General features: G+C 52.2%; 1 protein-coding gene across 6 annotated transcripts in view; it reads right to left on the bottom strand.

The window, feature by feature from the left end:
- DAB2IP (DAB2 interacting protein) overlaps positions 1-22,989 on the bottom strand; it is a 188,514-nt gene that overhangs the window by 90,280 nt on the left and 75,245 nt on the right. For all 6 annotated transcript variants that reach the window (XM_047699366.1, XM_047699364.1, XM_047699374.1 and 3 more), the window contains exon 2: positions 12,536-12,639. In XM_047699366.1, the coding sequence (XP_047555322.1) occupies positions 12,536-12,639 (104 nt within the window). The remainder of the gene's footprint in view (positions 1-12,535; positions 12,640-22,989) is intronic.

Raw genomic sequence — 22,989 nt, 5'->3', positions numbered from 1 at the left:
CACATGACACATAGCCACTACCTGCTCCTTTGAACCTCAGACCTCCACGCTCCAGCTTACCCAGTGAGGGCAGCCAGATTACTTGGGTCACACAAAAAAGAACCAATTCATGAGCCATGAGTCAGCAGGGGGCTAGACCTTGGCACATAAGGGTCACTCTTGCATTAAACACTCATCGGTTAACCACACTTAAACACGTGCACACGGAGAACTGCACACGGTCAGAAACGCACACGGACTCAAGGGCATGCATGCATACAAAGACACATAAGGGGGGTGTGCCCACGAAGAAACACACACCTCTCCTCACCACCACCACCCACAGATACACACACATCGGCGAGCACACATACAAATACACACATGCAGTCGTGAAACATGCAAATAAAGATAAAAATACACATACATACTCAGCTTTTACCAGGCACACACAGAATGACACACAAGCCAAGGGAAAGTGGCCCAAAGAGCCAGGTTCAAAGAGCTAGGAGCCCAAATCTCAGGTCCAAGGGCAGAAAATGCTGCTGCTACCATAGTTCCCCTGATCCCTGTGAGGGATCTTACTTTGTTCCAGAATCCCAGAACATCCTATTTGCTCCTCTCACACCCTAAAAACTGGCCTTTCTAGCTCCCTGAACATGTGCTTTCTTGGGAGTCCTGTAGCCCAGCACATTGTTCCTCAGTAGCCCAGCCCTACCCAGAGCCGGAGACCCATGCCCCAAACATTTCTCCTTCTGCCATCACCATGCCTAAAACTCCAGGAATGCGCAGGTAAAATGAAAATACTTTTCGCCCGCCCTCCCCCAAGGGGCATGGTAGCAAAGGGTTCCACCGCTTAATGGCTATGGGCTTAAGCTATGGGCCCAAGGCCAGTGACCTAACCATCCGAGTCTGTTTCAATTTCTATAGAATGAGGACAACGGTAGCCACCTCAAGGTTGTTGTAACAAGTCCATGAGATCATGCATGTAAAGAACTTAGCCCATTTCCCGGCACTTGTAAACATTAGCTACTAACATCATCATGGTCATTGTCATGGTTTTTATTGCTTGGACTTTGACCACCAGGGGACAGCCCTGCCCTTAGCCAGAAGGAAAGAGAGGGCAGGAGTTTACCAAAGCAAACTGTGGAACACAAATTGCTTTTGATGGGGGAAGACTGCTGGTCAAGTCTTGTTCGTGGTGTATTCCCTGGGCCTCCCCATGTGTTGAGTCCTGGAAGGGACTTTCCTCCCACAAGGATCCCATTGTCCAGCTGGAGAGGTGGCACTGGCCCTTCCTAGACACTCCCAGGAGCCCCTGCAGCTTTGCTATCTCCAGTCTTGCCACCCTTTCCTTGTCCATTCTCCAAGGGCATCCAGAGGGGTCCTTGAAAAAGCAGATCAGATCTTGCACTGACCAGCTCTACCCCCTTTCACAGCTCCTAGGGCTTGGGGATAAAAGCCTAGTTCCTTGGTAAGGCCCCTATGGCCTCTCATGATCCATCCTCTGGGCTCCAACCGCAGTGTCTTCAGTGAGACTTTCAGAATTACCAGTCCCTCCTGCCACAGGGCCTTGGCATAGGCTGTTCCCACTGCCTGGAATGGAGGCCCCCTTTGCCAAGGGGATCCTGCACACCCTCAGTCTCTCCTCACAGTCTCTCCTCAGAAGCCTATCAGATGCCCTCAGATTAGGCCAGGTCACTCTGCAGACTTATCATAGTCGTATTTATACAGGTGTTTATTTCACACCTCCCTTCCTCACAGGATTGGGGGGCCGTGGGGGCCTGGGTTGCCAGAGCAGGACATCTGGCAGGTATTCCTAAACACTTTCTGAGTTAATTAACAAATATTTATGATATGCAAGAGAAAGCAGAAAGGTGAGAATATGCTCTGGGAAGTCTTTTAATGGTCAATCTGGGAGGGCTTGCTGGAGGAGGCAGCTTTTGAAAGCCTAATAGAAACACTGAAAGTGAGGCAGTGGGGGATCCTGCTGAGATTATCTGGAATAGGGAAGCCACATTCCAGACAGAACTACAGCACAGGCAACGGCACAGAGGTAGGAAAGCTGTAAGGCCGACGGAGGGATCACAGGTCCATCTGACCTCCAGTTACACACCACCACCTGAGCCCAGGCTGATAACATGGGGCCTAACTTCCTGCCTCCCCCCGCCCACACAGAGTGCAGAGGACACCCAGGTCCAGGGGTCCCCTAAGGAACTCTGCGAGGAAGGAGGAAGGGAACACCCAGTCGGGTAGAGGGTGAGCGTGTGCAGGTAGGAGGGGGGAATGAGGACAAGAGAGGCTCTCCTGACTCGTGCCAGGGCCTAGGACCTGCCAGTGCCCAGGACCGAGTGGCATCAGTGAACAGAAATCGGACACACATTTCTGAGGTCTCCGGAAAGGACGTGATAACCCAGAGCAGTCAGAGAGTGACTCACTGCCCCATAAATCCTCCGGCTAGCCGACACTTGCCTTAGCATAATCAGCCTGTTCCAGAGGTCTGGACAGCTACAAACACTCCATCAGCTCTTTAAGCCCTTGGCCAGCTCTGACCTCGGGGTAGGGAGTCCGGCACTGAGGGCCGCCTGGCTGCAGGGAGGCCGACTCCATCAGGGAGTCTCACCCCTGCCGCAGGGTCTCCACTTTCTCCCTCTGCCTCCCTCCAGGCCCTGCCTGAGGTCCCAGCACCAAGCCAGTCTTCCTGGGTGACTCACTGACGTCGGTGTTTAGTCGCCCGGTCCTCTGCTCTGCACGCTCCGTGTGAGCAAACACTCTCAGCAGAGGCCGCCTGGCAGAGTGGCAAGAAAACCACGTTCAGGGTCAAGAAATGTGAGTCCAAAACCCAGCTCTGCTATTAATGATAATGAGGGATGTTCCAACATGCTAATAAGAGTAAACCAAATGTACTTATTCAGCCCTGTCTAAGCTTCAGGCGCTGAATTAGAGATTTACAGGATTTACCTCATTAATTCTCACAATCCGACGTGCAGATGAGAGAAAGGAGGCTCAGAAAGGTCAAGCAACTTTCACGGGGTCACACAGCTAGGAAGTGGCAGAGCTGGAGTCAATCCAGTCTGTGTAAGAGCCCAAGCTCTTCCATAATCCCATTACCACACTCTGAGGCTCTCTGTGACTCGCTTTCCCCATCTGTACAATGAGGGGATTGGTCTAGCTGAGGTCTAAATCCTTCCCAGGGTGGGCATATGGCATCTCTCCCCTCCCTGGTGACCCACTTTTGCAGGTGACAACAAATGGGAGGGATCTTCTGGAGACCACAGCTTTCACGAAGGAAGGGTGTCAATGGGGCACTCCAGCTCTGTGCTGGACCACAGGGAGCTTCTGGAAAGTGGGATCCTCTCTCTGGTCGGCCCCCAAGCCTCCAGCTGGCCTGGAGTAGCCCCTAAGCAACAAGGCAGGGAAGAGGTGGTATCCTGTTTCTCCCTGTGCCAAGAGCCACCGAGGAGGACCAGGACCCCAGGGTGCCCCAGCCCCAGGGACAAGTAAATGTTAGTGGCAGGGAGGGGCAAGAGGTGGGTGGCAGGCCCGTAAATCCACCTGAGTGAACAATGCTTTTTAAAGCCCTTTTCACTACAGGATACAAAACGCACCGTTTTGGGAGAGGATTTTATAGGCTCTCTCTCTTCCTGGGTGATTTACCATCTGTAGGCCTGCCTCACCTGGGAGTCCTGCCCCTGAGGGATCATGGGAACCCAGGAGGCGGAGTCAAGGTCAATTTCACAACAAGGGCCGGTGTCCTTGCCAGGGCTCTGTGGTGGTCTGGGTGACTTGTCCTGACCTCTCCTCCCAAGAAGAGTGGCCATTCGGCCCCAGAGACACCAAGTGGGGCTCTCAGAAGCCAAAAGATCTCTACTCCCCTCCCCTTCCCCAACCTGCACTCACTCACCAAATTCATTCTCTGCCTCTGTCTCTCTCACACACCTTCACTGCACAAGCCCATCCAGGTGCCCACCACAAATGAGGCCCCGTCTCAATGCCCAGGGTTCAGATAATCAGAAACAGTCGCTGCCCTTGAGAAAGTCACAGTCTGGTAGATGGTTAAGTCACAGTCTGTGCTCTGAAGCTTAGGGGAGGGGATGCCTGCTGGAGTGAGGGGAGTGTGGAGGAGGGAAGCAGCTCTCAAGAAGGGATATGAGGAGGACAGGACCAGCCTATAGAAAGGCCCTGAGGCTGGGACAGGACTAGGGGTGCCAGTGGTGGGGAGAGGGAGCGGATCCCACTCCCCAAACCATCTAAGATGCTAGAGCAGGGCAGTAACAATCATGGCTTGGTTTAAGCATTCTTTAAGCAATTCCACAGGATAAGTAACTCATCCCAGTGTGGGGCCTTGTATAGGAAACAGATGTCATTGCTGCCACCTCCAAAGAGGGCCTCCTGGCTTTGGAAACAATTCCCACCCAAAGACTCAGAGATAATTATGTCTATAATCCAACCCAAATGCCACTTGATGTGACAGAGGCAACTGCTTCATTTTCATACCATGAGAGGGTGGGGAAGTGAAGGCATCTGAGCCCTGCCCCCCATAGCCAGTCTCCTGTCCCCCCCCCCCACCCAGAAGAGAGCCTGTAGGGGCCACAGGATGCGGTGGGAGGAGGGGAGCAGTTCCAAGCCTGGAGTGTTGGCCCTACACAGACACCTCTTGACCCTTGGGGGCCACGCTGGCTGGAGGCAGGGCCAAGACCAGATGAGGCAGGGAGATGTGGAGCCCCAGGTTCTAATACCAGCACTGTCCCCAATTCGCTATGTGACCTGGGACAAGGCACCTTCCCTCTCTGAGCCTCAGTGTTCTCATCTATAAAATGGAGAGAACAGCAGCATGGTTGGCAGAGCCTGGGCTGCTGCTGTGGGCCAGGCTCTGCAAGGACTTCATCACTGTCCAAATGGCCAGGGGCTGGCAGAGCTGGGATGCGAACCCACATCAGTGGGACTTTCAGCCCAGGCTCTGACCGCCACCCGCCTCTACCAGAAGACCAGCCTTGCTCCCTTCCGAAGTCCTGGTAAGAATGGAACAGGACACTGCAAACCTGGGAAGAATGGCCACAATGGAGAGTCTGCTCGCCGGCTTGGCAGACAGCGGCCCTCAGGAAAGCCGGCCTCAGCCTGCACCTCTGCTCCTGCTGGAAGGCTGCGTTTGCCCCAGGCCTTGACCCGCTACGATTGTCCTAATTAGGATCCTCTTTCCTGGGTCCCCCAGCTCTCCGGTCAACCTGGGTGCAGTCGGCTCAGCCACCAGCGCCAGGCCCAGCTGTCCATAGGTGCTCCTTGATTTGAGTTCTTCCCTCCACCCAGTGGTGAGCTTTGTGGCTAGTAGTTCAGTTCAGCTGGGCCCCTGCAGCCCTGGGGGGGCACACAAACCCCTGGGACTTCAACGCTCCTCTGGGCGTGGTTGTCCAGGCGGCCACTCGCTGCCCTCTGCTGCCCCCAACTGGTAGGAGGTGGCCCTGCACAGACACCTCTGGCTCCCTGGATCCATGCTCAGGACCTGGGATCTTGGTCTCCGGCCCCTTAGGTATCATTTTACCCACCTCCACCTCCTGGTGCCTGGGCCGAGCCCTAGAAGCTCTGCCAAAGGCAATGTCGCACTGGGGCAGCAGACGATGGGTGGGGTGGGAGTCTGTCTGTCTGACTACCTGAGGATTTGGGGGAAGGGGTATGGCAGGAGTGAGCCCCATCCACCAGAATGGGGGACAGAATGGGAGGCTGAATACCTCCCCATTGCCAGGCACCGGACCCTCACAGCCACTCTGTGAGTAAGGGGCTCCTGTGCCCATTTACAGATGGGGAAACAGAGACTCAGTGTCAGGCAATGATACCATTATTAATGGGGCCAGCAGCCTCTAAGCCCTACCAAATATCACAGCCCGCCCAGGGCCCCAGGCCTGACTTCAGGTTCAGGAGGTTCCAAACAGCCCCGAGTCCAACATCCCTGGCCCGAAGAGCATTCCAGTCACCCCGGGCTGCCCTGGCCAGCTCTTTCTGTCTGGTTGTCTGTGACAATGTCCCCAGCTCCTGCATTCCCGCTGCAGGAAAGGAGTCTCTCCCTGTGGATGGTGGACACAGACCAAAATGATAGTAATTTTCCTTTTGCGTGTGAACAGTTTAATAACAATTAGGCTCCATGAATGGCAGGGGTGGAGGAAGGCTCTCCCCACCACCCTCTCATCTGGGGAACACTTGCCGGATGCTGGGCTCACAGGGCACCACGGAGCAGGATATTGTGAGGAGAGGCATGCAGCACCCATCTGTGGGACCCTGATCCGGGTCCAGTGCCACCGTCCCATCACAGTCAACCACGGCTGCACAGCTGACCTCCCTACGCCGGCTGGGGGACCACAGACATAGATGTGTCCCACGTGAACGCACGTTTGATGTGGGCCAAGGGCAGCCAGGAATGAAGGAGCGAGTGAGCCCCGACAGATATTCCAGGCAAGCCTCCCCTCTCTGGGCCTTCGTTTTGAAGCATGTGTAATGACAGTGTTGGCTCATCTTATCTGTGACCCTGACCGGCTTTTCTGCCCACTCCTCACCCAAGGCCTACTGGAGTGGCCCTCGCAGAGAAGGGGCACTCGCAGACCCAAAGAGGCAGCCCTGGAGGTGGCAGTGTGCTGGTAGGTGGGCAGGAGCCACAGACCGCCCCTTCCTTCAGCCTCTCCTCCCAGGAAACCTGATGGAGGCAGGGAGAAGGTCTCAACTGCAGGGGAGAGAGGGCTGGAGAGAGCAAAGCTAAACGCTAAAGAGCGCTAAACGGAGGGAACGGGGAGACCTAGGCTCAATTCCAGGCCCAGATATGCTGTGTGGCTTCGGGAAAGGACCCTCCCCCTCTGAGCTTCAGTCCTTCCTCTGTCCAAGGAAGGCTTCATGATCATTTCCAACAGCCCTCAAGGGTGGGGTGGAAGGGGTGCCTCCCAGGCCTGCAAGGTTATGTCCACGTGCCTGTTACTATGGGTGTGACAGGAAGACAGCTGACCTGTGGGGAAGGTGCAGAGAAGCTGCAGGAGTGGGAAGGGGGCAAGGGGCTGGGGAATCCTGAAGTCTACACCCCAGAGATCCTCTGGCTCCACTCTCACCCAGCGTCTCTGGCAGCTCCTATGTCCCGCAGGGAAAGTTCAGAGCCTTCACTCACTCTCTTTCCTCCCCAGCTACCTACCCCCCACTTCAAGCCTCCAACTCACCCAACACTCTAATCCCCTGGGGCCATTGGCTTGTTCCAATTCGCTTCTGTCTCCCCCAACTGGGATACTCTTCTCCCTTTGTTCCTGACAAACTCCTACACATCCCTCAAAGCTCAGCATCTCTGAGCCTCCCTAAGATGCCTCCTCTAGGAATCCTTCCCTGCCCTTCCTAGCCAACAGTGACTGCCCCTGGTTCTGGGTGCCCACAGCACCCCAGCAACACCTCCATCACGGCTCCAGGACCCAGCGAGGGTGCGCACGAATGAGCATCCAGTAAAAGTGGGTGATTGAGGGACGCCTGGGTGGCTCAGTTGGTTGGACGACTGTGTTCGGCTCAGGTCATGATCCTGGAGTCCCAGGATCGAGTCCCACGTCGGGCTCCCGGCTCCGCGGGGAGTCCGCTTCTCTCTCTGACCTTCTCCTCGCTCATGCTCTCTCTCAACTGTTTCTCTCTCAAATAAATAAATAAAATCTTTAAAAAAAAAAAAAAAAGTGGGTGATTGAAAGGAATGAAGACCCCCTTCTAGAAGCATCTGCAATCAAGCCGGCACTGAGTTTATCTGCAGCTTCCGCCAACCCCCTGGGCCTTCCCCTCCCTGACACTTCTCCTTCTCCATCTTGCAAAAAATAGCCCTGAGACCTAATTTCAGCTAAACCTTCAAACACGATTCTCTACTTTCAACTTCCCGAGGAGGAATCAATTGGCTGTCAAGTTTCCCAGAGCCTCTGCCACCTCCCACACCCCAGCCCTGCCAGCTCTCCTCAAGGTCGAAGGGAGGGGTGGGTGGTTGGGGGGCAGAGGCGGGAGAGGGGAAGGACCCAGCCTACACCAGGGCAAGTTGGGTCTGGGGAAGGTGGTGGGCTGAGGGGACCTGTGGGGAGACCAGGAACCATCACCACTGCTTTCCCCCCAAATCAAACCATGACTTCCCAACACGGGGTGGCCGGTGACAGGGGCAGCACACTACTATGCTAAGGGTGCCTGGGCTTCGGAAAGGGAGATGGGCCCATGCAGAGCCTCTGGACTCTGCCTGACAGTCTGTGCCGATATGGGCCCCCCCGGCTTGCTGCCTGCCTGCCCTATCTGCCCCTCTCTCCTTTCCAGGATTCCCTACTGGTCCAGAGAAAACAGATCTGGGTTTGAATCTTGGCCTCAGCACCTCTTTGGAGCCCGAGAGCTGACAGCCCAAGATGGGCAGGAGGTCCATCTGGTCACCTACTTCCAGTTTCCTTTCCCATCCTACCCTCATCCGGGGTCCTCCACAGCCCTCAGGGCACACACGAGCCCCCCAGCCCCATGCGGTCCTAGTGGCCCACTCCCAGCTGGACAGTGAGATTGCACAAGCCCAGGCCCTCCCAGGCTCTAGTCTTCATGGAGGAAGTCAAGACGATAACAACACAACATGTTGCTTCTTCATTAAACTACTGGTAGAAAAGGGGCACTTCTGTAAGAGGTGGTGACATCTGTCATCCGAGTTTCAGATGGCAGCGAAGACACCAGTTATTCAATATATCCTATGCTGTCTCCCCTGTCTCCCCCAGGCAAAACCATGTTCCCTGAGTTCCCTCGGGGGGCTGCATAGAGCAGCAGTCAGCCAAGCACGAGGGATGTGGCTTGTGGGAGCGCCTGTGAGCAAGTGTAAGCCGGGGTAGGGGGAGAGGGTAGGCTTTGGGTCCTTCACAGGGTCTGGGTACAAGAGTGTCCCCAATACTCAAGCCAGGCACACTGCCCACCCTCCCCCAAACACCCTGTCCTCTGCTTTCCATCCTGACTCTCCCTAGATCTATACTGTTCTAAAGCCAAAGAGGGAAACACAATTCCAAAGACAGCAGTGGATTTTTTGTATTAAGTGTCTACTGTGGGTCAGACTTGGGCCTGTATGCGCCAGGACTCACGAAGGTCCACCACAGTCCTCCAAGGAAGGGTGGACATTCCACACTTGACTGATAAGGACGCAAAGCTCAGAGAGGCTGAGTGACTGACGAGGTCACAGAAGAGCCAGGATTTGAACACAGATCCCTACCTCTGAGCTCTCCAACACTTTCAAACTGTGAACACCAACCCAGGATAGAAACTCATATCCCTTGCGGTGCCTGATGGCTCAGTCAGTTAAGCGTCCGACTCTTGATTTTGGGCTCAGATCATGATCTTAGGGTTGTGGGATCGAGCCCCATTTCAGGCTCTGCTCTCAGTGTGGAGTGTACTTGAAATTTCTCTCTCCCTCTGTCTCCCTCTCCCCTCTGTCCCTCCCCACTGCTCACATGCATGCTCTCTCTAATAAATAAATAAATCTTAAAAAAAAAAAAAAGGAGGGAAAGAAACTCCCATCTCTTTACTTAACTGCCGCACACAGAAAAGGACCAAAGTGCATAGAGAAGGACACAATACACGAGCGTCCAACAGTACTGGCATCCATGCCTGGCTCCTTCCCTTGGAGCGGTGTGACAAGGGGCAAACAACTTCACGTCCCTCAACCTCAGTCCCCTCATCTGTGCAATGGAGCTGCTCGTGGTCCCTCCCCTCGGGGCTGCTGTGAGAAGTGGGGAAGATGGCAAGGGACTATGTCTCCAGGCCTGCAGAGCCTGGCAGAGCAGGTAGGACAATGACTCCTGGGCCTGGGGGGCTCAGAGGGCTGGGGCTGGCTCTGCCCACATGTGGGCTCCGCACCAGGACACAGAGCGAAAAGGCCACTGCAGGGAAGACAACAAGGCTACCCAACAGTTAAAGACCTGTGAGTGACAGCCACGTCAAGGTGGGATGATGCCTCTATCGGAGCAGCCAAACAAGGGGACACAGGGAAAAGGCCACACTGAGAGGTTCCAGGAGGGCGCGGGGGAAACAGCTCTCCTCCTCACAGCACGCTCGCACTCTGCCGTCAGACAGGCTGGGTCCCAATCTTGGCTCGACCATTTATTAGCATGTGGGGCTTGGCTGAGTGACTTCCCCTCTCTGAGCCTCAGTTTTCTTGACTGTGAAATGGGGTGATCAAAGTGTCAGCTTGAGGGCTGTCTCAAGGATTAAAAGAGATCACAAATGTGAGACCGGAAGCACAGGGCAGGTGGCCACGTTATTATTAGTCATTGTTCCCTCAGGCCCCTGAAGGCTCGGCCCCAGTGGCTGTAGCCCCCAAGGGCCTGGGGAAGGCAGGACTTAGCCTCAGCTGCGGTTGACCGGAGTCAGAGTCACCCAGGTGTCAGCGTCCTGGTCCTCCCTGCAAGCTGGAGACCCTCTCCCAGCCCCCCCCCTCGCCACACCCAGGGGAGGGACCCTGAACGTACTCTCGGCCTGGGCTTCCCTTTCCTCCTTGTGGCCCAAGGTTGATTCAGAGCCTGAAGCTCTCAACCACCACCTGGGGATGCTTGTGAAAATGCAGATATCCAGGTTCTGCCCCTGGCCCCCTGCTCTGAGATCTTGAAGGGACCTAAAAATGTATTTTGCAAGCATTTCTATAGCACACAGACAGGTGGGAGAATCAGTTGCCCTGGGGACACACCCATCCCTTAGCCTGGCACTTGACACTCCACCTAAGCCAGACTCCACCCAGCTTCCCAGCTTCACCCCCTAACCTGTCCTCCACACCCCTCAACTCCAGTCCCACCAAACATTTCGCCGGTCCACAAACACATCCATTTCTCGTGTGCCTCTGTGCCTTTGCAACTGCTGCTCCCCCTACCTGGAACTCCCTCTCTCACTGTCCCTGACTATCCAAATTCCACTGACCCTTCAGGACGCAGGTGAAAAGTCAGCCTCTGGGGTGCCTGGGTGGCTCAGTTGGTTAAGCAACTGCCTTCAGCTCAGGTCATGATCCTGGAGTCCAGGGATTGAGCCCCGCATTGGGCTCTCTGCTTATTAGGGAGCCTGCTTCTCCCTTTGACCCTCCCCCCTCTCATGCTCTCTCTCTCAAATAAATAAATAAAATCTTAAAAAAAAAAAAAAAAAAGTCAGCCTCTGGGGGAAACCCTTCCCAATGCACAGGGAATAGCTAGTCATTCTTAACTCACCTGGAACCCTGATATTACACTCACCGTGATAGCTGGGCCTGTGCCCTCTCTGTTCCTTCCACCCAAAACCCTCTTCCCCCTGCTCCCTGTAGGACTGGCTCCTCATCCACTGGGCCTCAGCACAAATACCACCTCTCGATCATACCACCTCCAGGAAGCCCTCCTGTTTTCCTCTATCACAGCAGCATGTTTTTCATCACAGCACATAACCTGAACATCAGAATGTGAGCCCATAAGTTCAGGAACTTTGTCTACCTGGTGCTCTCATGGCCATTCTTGGGAGTGTGCCCCACTCCCAAGAATGGTGACTGGCAGGACGCCAGGGCTGCTCAGGGGGTTAAGCCGCTGCCTTCAGCCCAGGTCATGATCCCAGGGTCCTGGGATCGAGTCCTGCATCAGGCTCCTTGCTCGGTGGGGAGCTTGCTTCTCTCTCTGCTTCTGCCTGCCTCTCTGCCTGCTTGTGCTTTCTTTCTCTCTCTCTCTCTGACAAATAAATAAATAAATAAAATCATTTTTAAAAAGGGGGGGGGCCTGGCACACAGCTGGCAGGCCATAAAACTGCTGAATGAATGGACGGATGAGCTCACGATCAAACATCCAGCTTCGCTACAGACCATGAGCCCCCAGGAGAAGAGACCACGGCTTCTACTCTCCCGGCTCTACTCCTCCTCCAGGGGCTGACGGAGCTCGGGACAGAGGAGCACATGGTAACACGCTGAACGGGGAAGAAAAGGCATGTGAAACCGTACGTGCTGGGCAAGGACACAGAGAGTCAGACATCAAGGGTCACCGCGTTCTATCTCCACAAAGTTATTTAGGTTTGTAAGAAAAAGGTGCGTGCCGGTGGGCCTATGAGAATCAACAACTAAAGTATGTATGTTGTGTTTTGTCAATTCCAAGACATCATCAGTTTTAAGATACAGCATTCTTTTATGTCTCTCCAAGAAAGAAAAAAACACAGCAATGAAATTGTGACACACCGCAGGCTGTAACATGAGAGAGATATTCCCATGTAAAAATGAAAACCGTCCTAAGAGTCAAGAAAGCATGGTGCGCGCGTGCACAGGGGAGGCTGTGTTTATCTGGCCTCACACAACTCTCTCTCTCTCTCCCCCGGCCAGCTTGCTCCAGGCCCCACAGCTGCAGGGTTGTCTGTCCTCTGTGTCTGCCCCCTCCCTCACAGGATGGGACCCCCACGTGGCCCGCAGGCTGAGCCACCGAGAGTGGGAGCAGCTGAGCGATCGGATACCTAGAACGAGGGAGGCTGGATGCTCTCCCGGTCCGTGAGGCTCCAGGAAGGGGGCCCGCGGGGTCGCAGAGCAGCACCCCAGGCCAGGTGGCGGTGGTGACGCAGAGATAGTTACCGTGACCCGGAACGGTGTAGCGGCCGAGGGCTCCATGCTGGGGCTCTTCTCTGACAGGCTCCGGGCAGACCTGCGCCGGGAGCCTGGCCTTTCCTGGGGCGACTCTGTCAAACAGAGGGAGAGAGGGGGTGAGGACGGACATACAAGGCCACTTAGTCAGGCCCTCCTGTCATTCCCAAGTGGTCCCCATAAAATGGTACAGTCACTGTGGAAAGTAGTTTGGCGGCGCCCCCAGAAAGTGAAAGACAGAATGACTGCATGACCTAGGAATTCTGCTCCCGGATATATACCCAAAGCCTTGAAAACAAGGACACAGACACATACGCAGACTTGTATGCAAATGTGCAGAACAGTGTTATTCCTAACAGCCAAAGGCAGAAGCAAGCCAACCACGCATCCACAGGTGAATGGATGCATGTGGTGTGGGAGGTCTGTACCACGGAATGTGGCTCCAGCATAAAAAGGAATAAAAGTGGGGCGCCTGGGTGGCTCAGTGGGTTAAGCCGCTGCCTTCGGCTCAGGTCATGATCTCAGGGTCCTGGGATCGAGTCCCGCATCGGGCTCTCTGCTCAGCGGAGAACCTGCTTCCTCCTCTCTCTCTCTCTCTCTCTCTCTGCCTGCCTCTCTGCCTACTTGTGATCTCTCTCTCTGTGAAATAAATAAATAAATAAATAAAATCTTAAAAAAAAAAAAAAGGAACAAAAGTTCTGATACACGCTGCAATATGGACAAACCTTGATAACAAGTTGAGTGACAAAAGCTGGACACAAATATTGTATGAGTCCACTTAGACAAAACACCTCTTAGGCAAACTCCTAGAGATGGAAAGCGGAACTAGAGGTGACCGGAGGCTGAGGGCGGAGGGTACGGCTAATGATAAGAGTTTCTGTTTGGAGTGATGGGAAAGAGAGGGAAATGGACAGTGCTGATGGTCTCACAACATATAATATACAGCACATGAATATACTTAATGCCATTAAGTTGTACATTTAAAAATGATTAAAATGACAACTTTTATGTAATATATATATGTATCCCAATTTTTTTTTAAGATTTTATTTATCTAGGGCACCTGGGTGGCTCAGTGGGTTAAGCCGCTGCTTTCGGCTCAGGTCATGGTCTCAGGGTTCTGGGATCGAGTCCCGCGTCGGGCTTCTGCTCAGCAGAGAGTCTGCTTCCCTTCCTCTCTTTCTGCCTGCCTCTCTGCCTACTTGTGATCTCTCTCTGTCAAATAAATAAATAAAATCTTTTAAAAAAGATTTTCTTTTTTTAAAGATTTTATTTATTTATTTGAGAGAGCAAGGGAGAGCACAGAGAGAGAGAAAGAGGGAGAAGCAGACTCCCCGCTGAGCAAAGAGCCAGACGTGGGGCTCAATCCCAGGACCCTGAGATCACGATCCAAGCTGAAGGCAGACGCCCAACCGACTGAACCACCCAGGTATCCTACCCCATTTTTTTTTTTAAAGGTCTCCTAAAACCTGCACTTCAAATCATATATCTTGTGACATAAGGAGCTGCCTGTTACTGGAGGTATACAAGTAGTCCCTACAAACACGAGAATCCGTGATCCCTGGCTTCCAATTCGGACCTACTTTTCCAGAGGCCTTACACTTGATGGCAGTGCAGGGCTGGCAGTTTCCAGGATCAAGGGTAGCAGCCTCCTGGTTGTTCAGTGTAGCCACAGGGGGCCCAGGGCAGCCACAGCTTCCCATGATTCAAGAGAAGCTGGAAATCTGAGTTTTTTTAAAATATAAAAGATTCTGATTTTTAAATGGTGATGGCTCATTTAAAACTTATGGCCATGACCTGAGCATGTCTGTTCAAAAGCTCCCAGGTCAGTGCAAGGCATCCGCTTTCCCGGCTGGCTCTTCCCCACACCAGGCTCGCCATGCTCAGCTCCAAGTGCCTCTTTCCCAGGCCTCTGGCTGGGACCCCCACAGAGGACTCCGGCTCTTCCCATCCTGCAGGCCCCAGAGGAGACCCTTGGAGACCCTTGTGCACCTCACTGTGCGCCCCTTCCGGCTCCTACAGGCAACAGCCACGCCAAGCCAATCTATGTTCTCACGTTTGCACCCAGTGCATGTGTCTGTGTGTCTGTGTGTGTGTCCCCCCTTGCTTGACCGTGGAACTCCTAAGGCCCATGCCCAATCTGCCTGTACCTCCATGTCCCCAGTGCCCTGCGTGGAGCCTGGCATGTGGCGGTGCTCAGGAAAGGCCTGTTGGTTCGCAAGGAAGAATAAGGACAGGGCGGAGATTTCCCTGGTTTGCACGCACACACAGGCATTCATCGTGTGCACTCTCACTCCACACGCGCACGGCCACATCGATGTGTGTACGTACCACACAGACTCATCCCCCAGGGACACGTCCACGTGAGGACAGGTGGACGTGTGCACATACACAGGACAGATGACAGCGAGGAGCAGGCTTTCCCAGAAGGGAGGAAAGGGCTACTGGGACAATGTCTACACCTTCCAGTCCATTCTTCTCATTGCAGCCAGATTAGGCAGAGGTCTTCAGACATGTGGAAGGCCAGAGTTGAGCCCATCACCCCCCAAGGAAGGGCACCAGTACCAAGCCCTGGCTGATGGCCCAGCAGGCAATGCCACCCTGGGCCTGGGGGAGGTGGACCACCCACAGGGATGAGTCTAAGCACGGTAGACCTAAGGCAAGGGTCGATACCAGGCCCAGATGTGCACAGCCAGCCCGGGCCACCTCCTCCAGGAAGCTTCCTCCACCGGTTCCTCCTCAGCCCAGTGACTACAATCTCTGAGGGCCTCGGTGTCTCGCTTGTGGTGCTTCCTGCTGAGAACCTTCCTCCCTCCTCCATGGTCCCAGCCAGTCACACTCTAGGAGACACCCACTCTTTCTGGAGGTTTCCCTAGGAAATCTCTTATGCTCCCCAGTCTACCTTCACCTCCCCCCACCCCGAGCACCTCCCCCCCCATCACCTGCACCTGCGTGTCCACCTTAACTGCTGTGTCCCACCCACATGTGAGGCACTGTGGTCAGCCTCCAGAAGCCCCTCGGGAATGTCCTTCCCTCCCCAACACACACACACACACACACACACACACATACACACACACACACAGAGTTACAGCTCCACGGCCCCTTCCTGGGCACGTGGGCCATCGTGGCTCCAAGCAAGACATGCACAGAGTCCCCTGTAGGCCCAAGGAGCCCAGCAAGGCTGCCTCCCTTCTGAGAGTGATGTCCCCGCAACCTGGACAGAATACCGCCTCTTGCCTCCTGGGCCAGGAGGTTCTCAGGGCTTGCTTGAGCCAACCACGTATTTTACAGATGAGAAAGCTGAGCGCAGAGGAAAGGAACTTGTCTGTTAGCCCCTAACCCAATAGGTCTAGAGCAAAGACTCTCTCAGGTGCTCCCAAAATAACCTTAAACTTCATTCAGAAGACTTGGCCATGCCCCCTCCCTGTCAGAAGGTAGAAATGCAAGCCGAGGGCCTCAGGACAGGACCAGGACAGGAGTCAGCTCTCCCTCCTGCAGAAAGTGGCCAGTTCTGCCTGACCTCTCAAGCCTCCCGGCCCTCCAGAGGACACTGAAGGGGACTTTTGTACCTTTCCAGGTAGCTTCTACTGGGCCCAGCTCCATTCTCCACTTTTCTCCACCCTGCCTTCTGCTCCAGGGGACCCACCAACCGAGCTTCTGGGTCCCCCAACTTCTATAGTTGGGCTAGGCCAGGGGGGGAGGGAGGCCCTGGCGGGGAGATCAGGGGAGGGAGAGTGGCCCAGGCTGGCTGGCTGCCTCCCTCTACTGATGGCCCCAGCTACTATCAAGATGAGCCTGTCTCCTGAGCGCTTGCTTTCCTCCCCTCCCTAAGCCTCGGTAGATCACCCCCAGTTATCATGAGTTCTGGGGTCCTGCACTCCTTTCCGTGAGCCCCCACGCCCGCTCACACTTCCAATCATCCTAGCATAAGTGCCATCTGCTTCTTGCTGGACCCTGACTGATGCTCCGGGCGGGATCTCAGCTGCCCAAGCCCCAGCCTCCGCTTGTAGAGGGATGGGGAGGTCAGGCCAGAAAAGAAGCCATGTTGTACATCCGGTCCTCAGGGGCACGGTCTGGGCCAGCCCGGCAGGGCTGCCTCTCAATCCCTCACCCCAAACGGCTTTCCCGAGCCCGCCACAGGCTCGAAACCCCAAGTTAAAAACCTCGTGGACCACTGAGTTCGGAGCCAGCATCTCTCAACCTTCTCTTCATTACCATTTCTCCTGGGGGGTCTTTTTAGACATTTTTTTCCCTAGTTCTCCCCCCCCATAAAACTTTAACACCACATATCCAGTAGCTATCTTTCTGTATTGTACGTATACTGGGCTTCATACAGAGAATGAGTGAGAATTTTTTTGCCCCCTCCCTTTCAAGAACCAATTTTTCCCCCCATTTTGGACAGTATCACTCCCCACTAAGAAGGCAAGTTCTGGACCCATTCCAATAGTCCCCACATAACAACTTGCACAGCTATGGTCAGTTCCATTCTCCAGATGAGGAGACTGAGCTTGCAGGGGCAAAATGACTTCCTCTAAAGTTCCGCCTGGTCAGAAGTAAGAGTACGTGCTGAAGCTCCTTAAACTGCCCCCCTAAAACCACACTGAGGACTTCACAGAAGACTAAGATTGCCAGAGCCGGGGGCAGGGGAGGAGCGCAAGGCTGTCACTAGGAGACAGGATTCAACCTGGCCTTTGCTGTGTGACTCCAGGCCAGCCACTTTCCATCTCTGAGCTCCTGATTTATCAGCAATCCAATGAGTCAGGGAGGGTTAGAGCAGTGACAATCTCCATTTCTCAGCCACCAAAACAAGAGCAAAGACAAAAAAACAAACCCTTTTATTTTACACCGGCAAAGAATATAGAAAGTTGACTGTCTGCCCCCATCCCAATTCTGCCTACGATTAGCCTGACCCTTGACCAAAAACATAGATGCCTCTGACTTTTGATTTAGCAGACTTTCTTTTTAATCTGGGGAAGCAGACACTGGGAGGCTCAGGTCCTGTGCTCCCCAAAGGTCTAAGCAACATAGCTGGTACAGAATCCCGGACAGGGTAAGTGACCTAACACTGTGCAGCATGAAGCTGGCATCCCTAGACCTTGGAGCACTGGTCCAGGAGTCTCCCCTCAGCTCAGACTCCCACTGTGACCTCCACATGACCTCAGGGCTCCCAACCTACAAAACCAGGCCACAGGACAAGCGGATCCTCAACCCCCTTTCCACCACGAGGTCAAGAGAATCTCCATTTTACCAGGAAAGCCAGGCTGTCTTCCCATTCCTGGAAGCCACAGCCAGAGAAATGCATTTTAACCTTGATGCGTTTGCAAAAAATAAATAAAATAAAATCGGTTTCATTCAAATGCTGCTGGCTTGGTTGCCATGGATACCACCTAATCATGAAGGATGACTGTTACTTGTTCCCATGGAAACACGGAGGCCTGAGGAACATCCTGTAATTTCAGACAAGACACCAAATTTCAGTTGTCGGGTTGCACTGCCCAGATCTTAATGCTTAAAAACAGGGGGAGGCAGCAACCTCTAATATTGGTGTTAGGAGAAAAGAAGTCAGCACGAGTATAGAAAAAGGAGACAGGAGACAGGGGGATATGTGTGTGCTGGACCTCAAAGGTGACCAGGAAAATGCAAATTAAAACTACCAGATTCCATTTCACACCATTCAGACATGCAAAAATAAAAAAGAACAGTGACTCCGAATGTTGACAGGGATGTACGGCACTCTTTCATCCCTGCTGGTGGAGTGGAATGGGTCTGAAGAACAGTTAGACAAGAGCTAGTGGAAACTGACACACGCACACGCTCTAGGACCAGAACTCCCTCCCCCACGTCCAATCTAGAACTACTTCATCCTCGCACAAGGAGATCCGCTCACAGATGTCTCCTGCCACACTGTTTGTAGCAGCAAAATGTTGGCAGCAACCTAAGTGTCCACCAGTAGGGGAGTGGATGATCCCACCCCAGGACAGTCATTTGGTGGGATACGACAGAGCCAGGAAGAAGGTATGATTAAGGGGGTTCAGTTCACATGGCACACAGTGACACTACGAAGGACCTGGTTCTGTAAGATCCACATGAAGCACACCCAGAAACATGGCACTGAGTGAAAAAAAGTATGCCGTCCAAGGAAATGGAGCATAATCCACTTTTACACATTTTTGTACCAATGTTCATAACATGCATAATAGCCAAAAACCAGAAACAGTCAAAATGTCCTTCAATAGGTGAACGGTGAAACTGTGGTCCATCCACAGTGTGTGAGGCGGAAAATAGCCCCCCAAAGACGTCCACACTTTTTCCTAATGCCTAGAGCCTGTGAATACGTTACCTTACATGCGAACTCTGCGGACAGAATCAAGGGTAAGGAAATGGGCATTTATCCTGCATTATCCAGGGGAAATAGTCTTCAATGAGGAAGAGGAAGCAGAAGGGTACAACGATGGAAGGGGCAAGAGACATTCTAAGCATGAAAGGAACGACTGAAGAAGAGATCGCAAACCAAGAAATGTGGGTGACTTCTAACTTGAAACTGGGAACATGCTTCCGCTAACAGCCAGCAAGAAAAGGGGGCCTCAGTCCTACAACCACAGGGAACAGAGTTCAGCCAATGAAACGGATTTTTCCCTAGAGCCTTCCGAAAAGAACTCAACCTGTTAACATCTCAGTTTTAGTGCTGCAAGACCCATGACCCATGGCAGACTTCCGACCTACGGAACTGTCCGATGGCAGCTCTGTGTTATATGAGCTGTTCAATTTTTTTAAGTTCATTTATTTTTCTTTTTAAGGAAGCTCTGCACTCAACGTGGGGCTTGAACTCACGACCCTAAGAGTCATATGCTCTTCTGACTAAGCTGGTCAGATAGACCTAAGCTGCTAAATTTTCATTTGTTGTGGCAACAACAGGAAATAAACACACATACCATGAAATGCTACACAACAATAAAAAAAAGAATGCACTATTGACTGATTTCCACAACTTGGGTGGATCTCAAGGGCATTATGTTGCGGGGGGTGGGGGGAGCAAGTAGCAAAAGGCCACATGGAGTATGATTCCATTGATATGGCGTTCTTAAAGTGGCAAAGTTCTAGAGATGGAAAACAGAATAGCGGTTGCCAGGGGTTAGGGATGGTAGTGGGGGGTGAGGCATGTCAGGTGGGTGTGGCTATAAAGGGGCAGCACGAGAGCTCTTGGTGTTGATAGAGTCTTGTGTCTTGATGGTGGTGGTGGTTACGTGAATGTACACATGTGATAAAATGGCATAGAACTGGGGCACCTGGGTGGCTCCGTCACTAAGCATCTGCCTTTAGCTCAAGTCATGATCCCAGGGTCCTGGGATCGAGCCCCATATCAGGCTCTCTGCTCAGCAGGAAGCCTGCTTCTCCCTCTCCCACTCCCCCTGCTTGTGTTCCCTCTCTCGCTGTCACTCTCTCTCTCTCTCTTTTTTAAAAAGGCACGGAATCATACATACACAGGTACCAGGTTGCAGAAAAGGAGAGAAAAGAGTGGATGACAGCAGCCCTTGGCATCCAGAATCCAACCTGGCATTCACAGACGTGCCACGTTATTCTCCTTTTGGACATACAGAATCTTCTAGGGTACCAGCCTCAGACAAGTTTACCGGGTTAAAGTGAGACAAAACAAGGCCATGTCATAATTTTGCCTAAGCAAGTGGCCAAAGTCAAGTCGCTGTGCCATCCACAAAATACCAATACACCCTCCTGCCTTGGCTGAAATGACTGACTGCTGCTTCCCTACAATGACAGCTTTATGTTCGTGCTTGCCTCCTCTCCCTAAAGACACGTGTGGAGATCCCTCATCATAAAATCGCTCCACATTCTAACAGCAGCCAAGCTAGAGTGAACCTCACTTCCTTAGGCTTCCCCCCAAAGCACCCCCATCAAAGCCTAAATCCTATAGCAGGTATTTTTTCTACCATATTCATGAAGACTGAGATGTCCTGTGGTTCCCGGTGGTGTATGTTCTCCCTCACTGGCATAATAAAAAATAAATTCACCCTGTCTAACTAGAGGCGTGCTCCCCGTGGGTTTATGGCTGGAGGGTATCGATGCTGGAGGATATCACAAAATAGTAACCTTGAGACGTAACTATCAGGGAAACTAGGTGAAGGGTACAGGGAGACCTCCCTGTACTCTTTTTGCAACTGCTTATATATCCGTGATGATTTCAAAATGGAAAAGTAATAAACAGCCTATTTGAAATACATGGAATCATATCTGTGTGTAAATAATTGAGATTTTCCATCCCAAGAAACTAACTGCAGAAATGGATTGGTATCCCGTGTTACCTAATAGAGGAGTTAGCAATCTAGAGGTAAGAGGCCCAGAAATATAAACCCTCACCACACAGGCTTACCCTAGACGCCTTAGGCTGAAGTACATTTGTTGTCTATGTGATTAAACCGATATACTGTTTTACCTTCTGTGTGTGTGTGTGTGTGTGTGTGCGTGTGTGTGCGCAAACTCATATAGAAAAAAAATCATCAGTAGTTCTCGAAACATTTATCATCAGACGTTCTCGTTGAAGAAGGGGATGGGCTAGGGGTGGACACAGATGACCGCACTATTTACCAAATGAAGAATAATTGTGACAACCAAAAACTAACAGAAAAATTAAAATATAAATAGGTGGTATGAGAATTCAGCATGAATTGTGCCCCCTGAACACATAGGAAAGGAGGAGGAAATAAAAAAATAAGTCAGAAAATGAAACCAATAAATCAGAAACGGCGGCCCAAATTACCAGATGGCTACAGAGAGTGAATCGGAAAAGTTCAAAAAGTGGACCTAGTAACAAATCAGTGGTGAGGGAACATAGCCCCCCATCCTGGAGGGCCAAAAGACTGGTCCCCGCCATCCCCCCTGCCCATCCCCACCACGGGAGTGGCCAGGTAAACAGCAGGAAGAGCCAAAGGTAAAATCACCATGGCAACAGGCCATGGAATCTTCACACTGTTAGAACTTTCCAGACGCAGCAGTCCAACTATGATGGCTCTGTGTCTATCTTCGTGTGTGTTAATGAAGCACATCCGTACTCTTATTATCTGCTCGTAACAGTGAGCTAAATAAAGAGTGAGTTTGCCAAAATATTGCACTGATAAGTTGGTAGGTCTCCTGCCTCCCACTGGGTACTTTTTCCAGTTCAGTTCTTGGTCATCTGTCTTTGGGAGAAGGGGGACAGGTGTTCCTTAGAAATGACTGAGCCTTACCCACCGGTGGTAGGCAGAATAACGGGCCCCAAAGAGTCCAGGTCTCAATCCCTCAAACCTCTCAAGAGGTCATATGTGTGGTGAAAGGGACTTTGCAGGCAAGATGAAATCAAGAGCCCTGAGATGGGGAGTTTACATTGGATGACCTGGTGGGTCCAATGTAATCCCAAGAAGGAGACAGGAGGGTTAGAGAAGGCAGAGCTGGTGCTGTGGTGAAGGGAGCAAGGGGGCGTGGGCCATGGGTCAAAGACTTCTAGAAGCCAGGAAAGTCCAGGAGACTGAGCCTGCCCTGGAGCCTCCACGAGGAATAGTGTCCTGCTGACACCTTGATTCTAGCCCAGGGACACAGGTTTCATCAGACTCTTGACCTCCAGAACTGTAAAATAATAAATCTGTGTTGTGTTAAGACACCGAATTTATGGTCATTTGTTACAGTAGCAACAGGAAACCCATACAGCCCCTGATAAAAGCACAACGGACTCTAATTACATTAAAGTAAAGATAGAGGGATAGCGCCGTCAGACCGTCAGCCGATGCAGACAGGGGACGCTCAAGGTCTCCCATCTCTCGCTTACAGCTGCTTTAAAAAAGGAGTCGAGCTTCCTTCTAGAAAGACAGTGTTCATCACCATGTATAACGTAAGCCTCTTTCTCTCTCCACAATGCACCTGGTATCAGAGGACACACGTGATAGCCACAGACCTGAAAACCACAAGCGCATAGGGTACATTTGCTGGTTATTTCGCAATATAACTTAGAGATGTTTTCACATCTGTGCCTGGAGAACGTTTCATCTTTTCGTACTCAGCACTCTGTGTATTTATCCTCAGTACAGATACTATTTACATCAATCATACTTCTCTAGGGTATATAAGTTCTAATGATAGCACTCCAGAGGGAACCGTGATTATCTAAACCTAAATATTCTGATGTATTATTAGATTCATCCTATTTTTTATTTCATTCAAAAAATACAAGCTATTTCTTTTTTCCCAAAAATTTGACCTCAGGACTTAAGGTTCTGCACATTTAAGAACCGTATTATTAAATTAGTACAGGGCTATATGACATAACAGCCTTCATTTTTTTTCCCTCAACAAATTAAAAGGGGCATAAAGCTTTAAGTGTGTATCTATTTGATACACATAACTTGAAAACTCCCTTTACCTTTCGGTACTTGACAACTTGGAATTCAAATTCTAAA

This window comes from Lutra lutra, chromosome 13 (genome assembly GCF_902655055.1).
Source record: "Lutra lutra chromosome 13, mLutLut1.2, whole genome shotgun sequence".
NCBI classification, from domain to species: Eukaryota; Metazoa; Chordata; class Mammalia; order Carnivora; family Mustelidae; genus Lutra; species Lutra lutra.
This window is presented reverse-complemented; position numbering and strand designations above follow the sequence as displayed.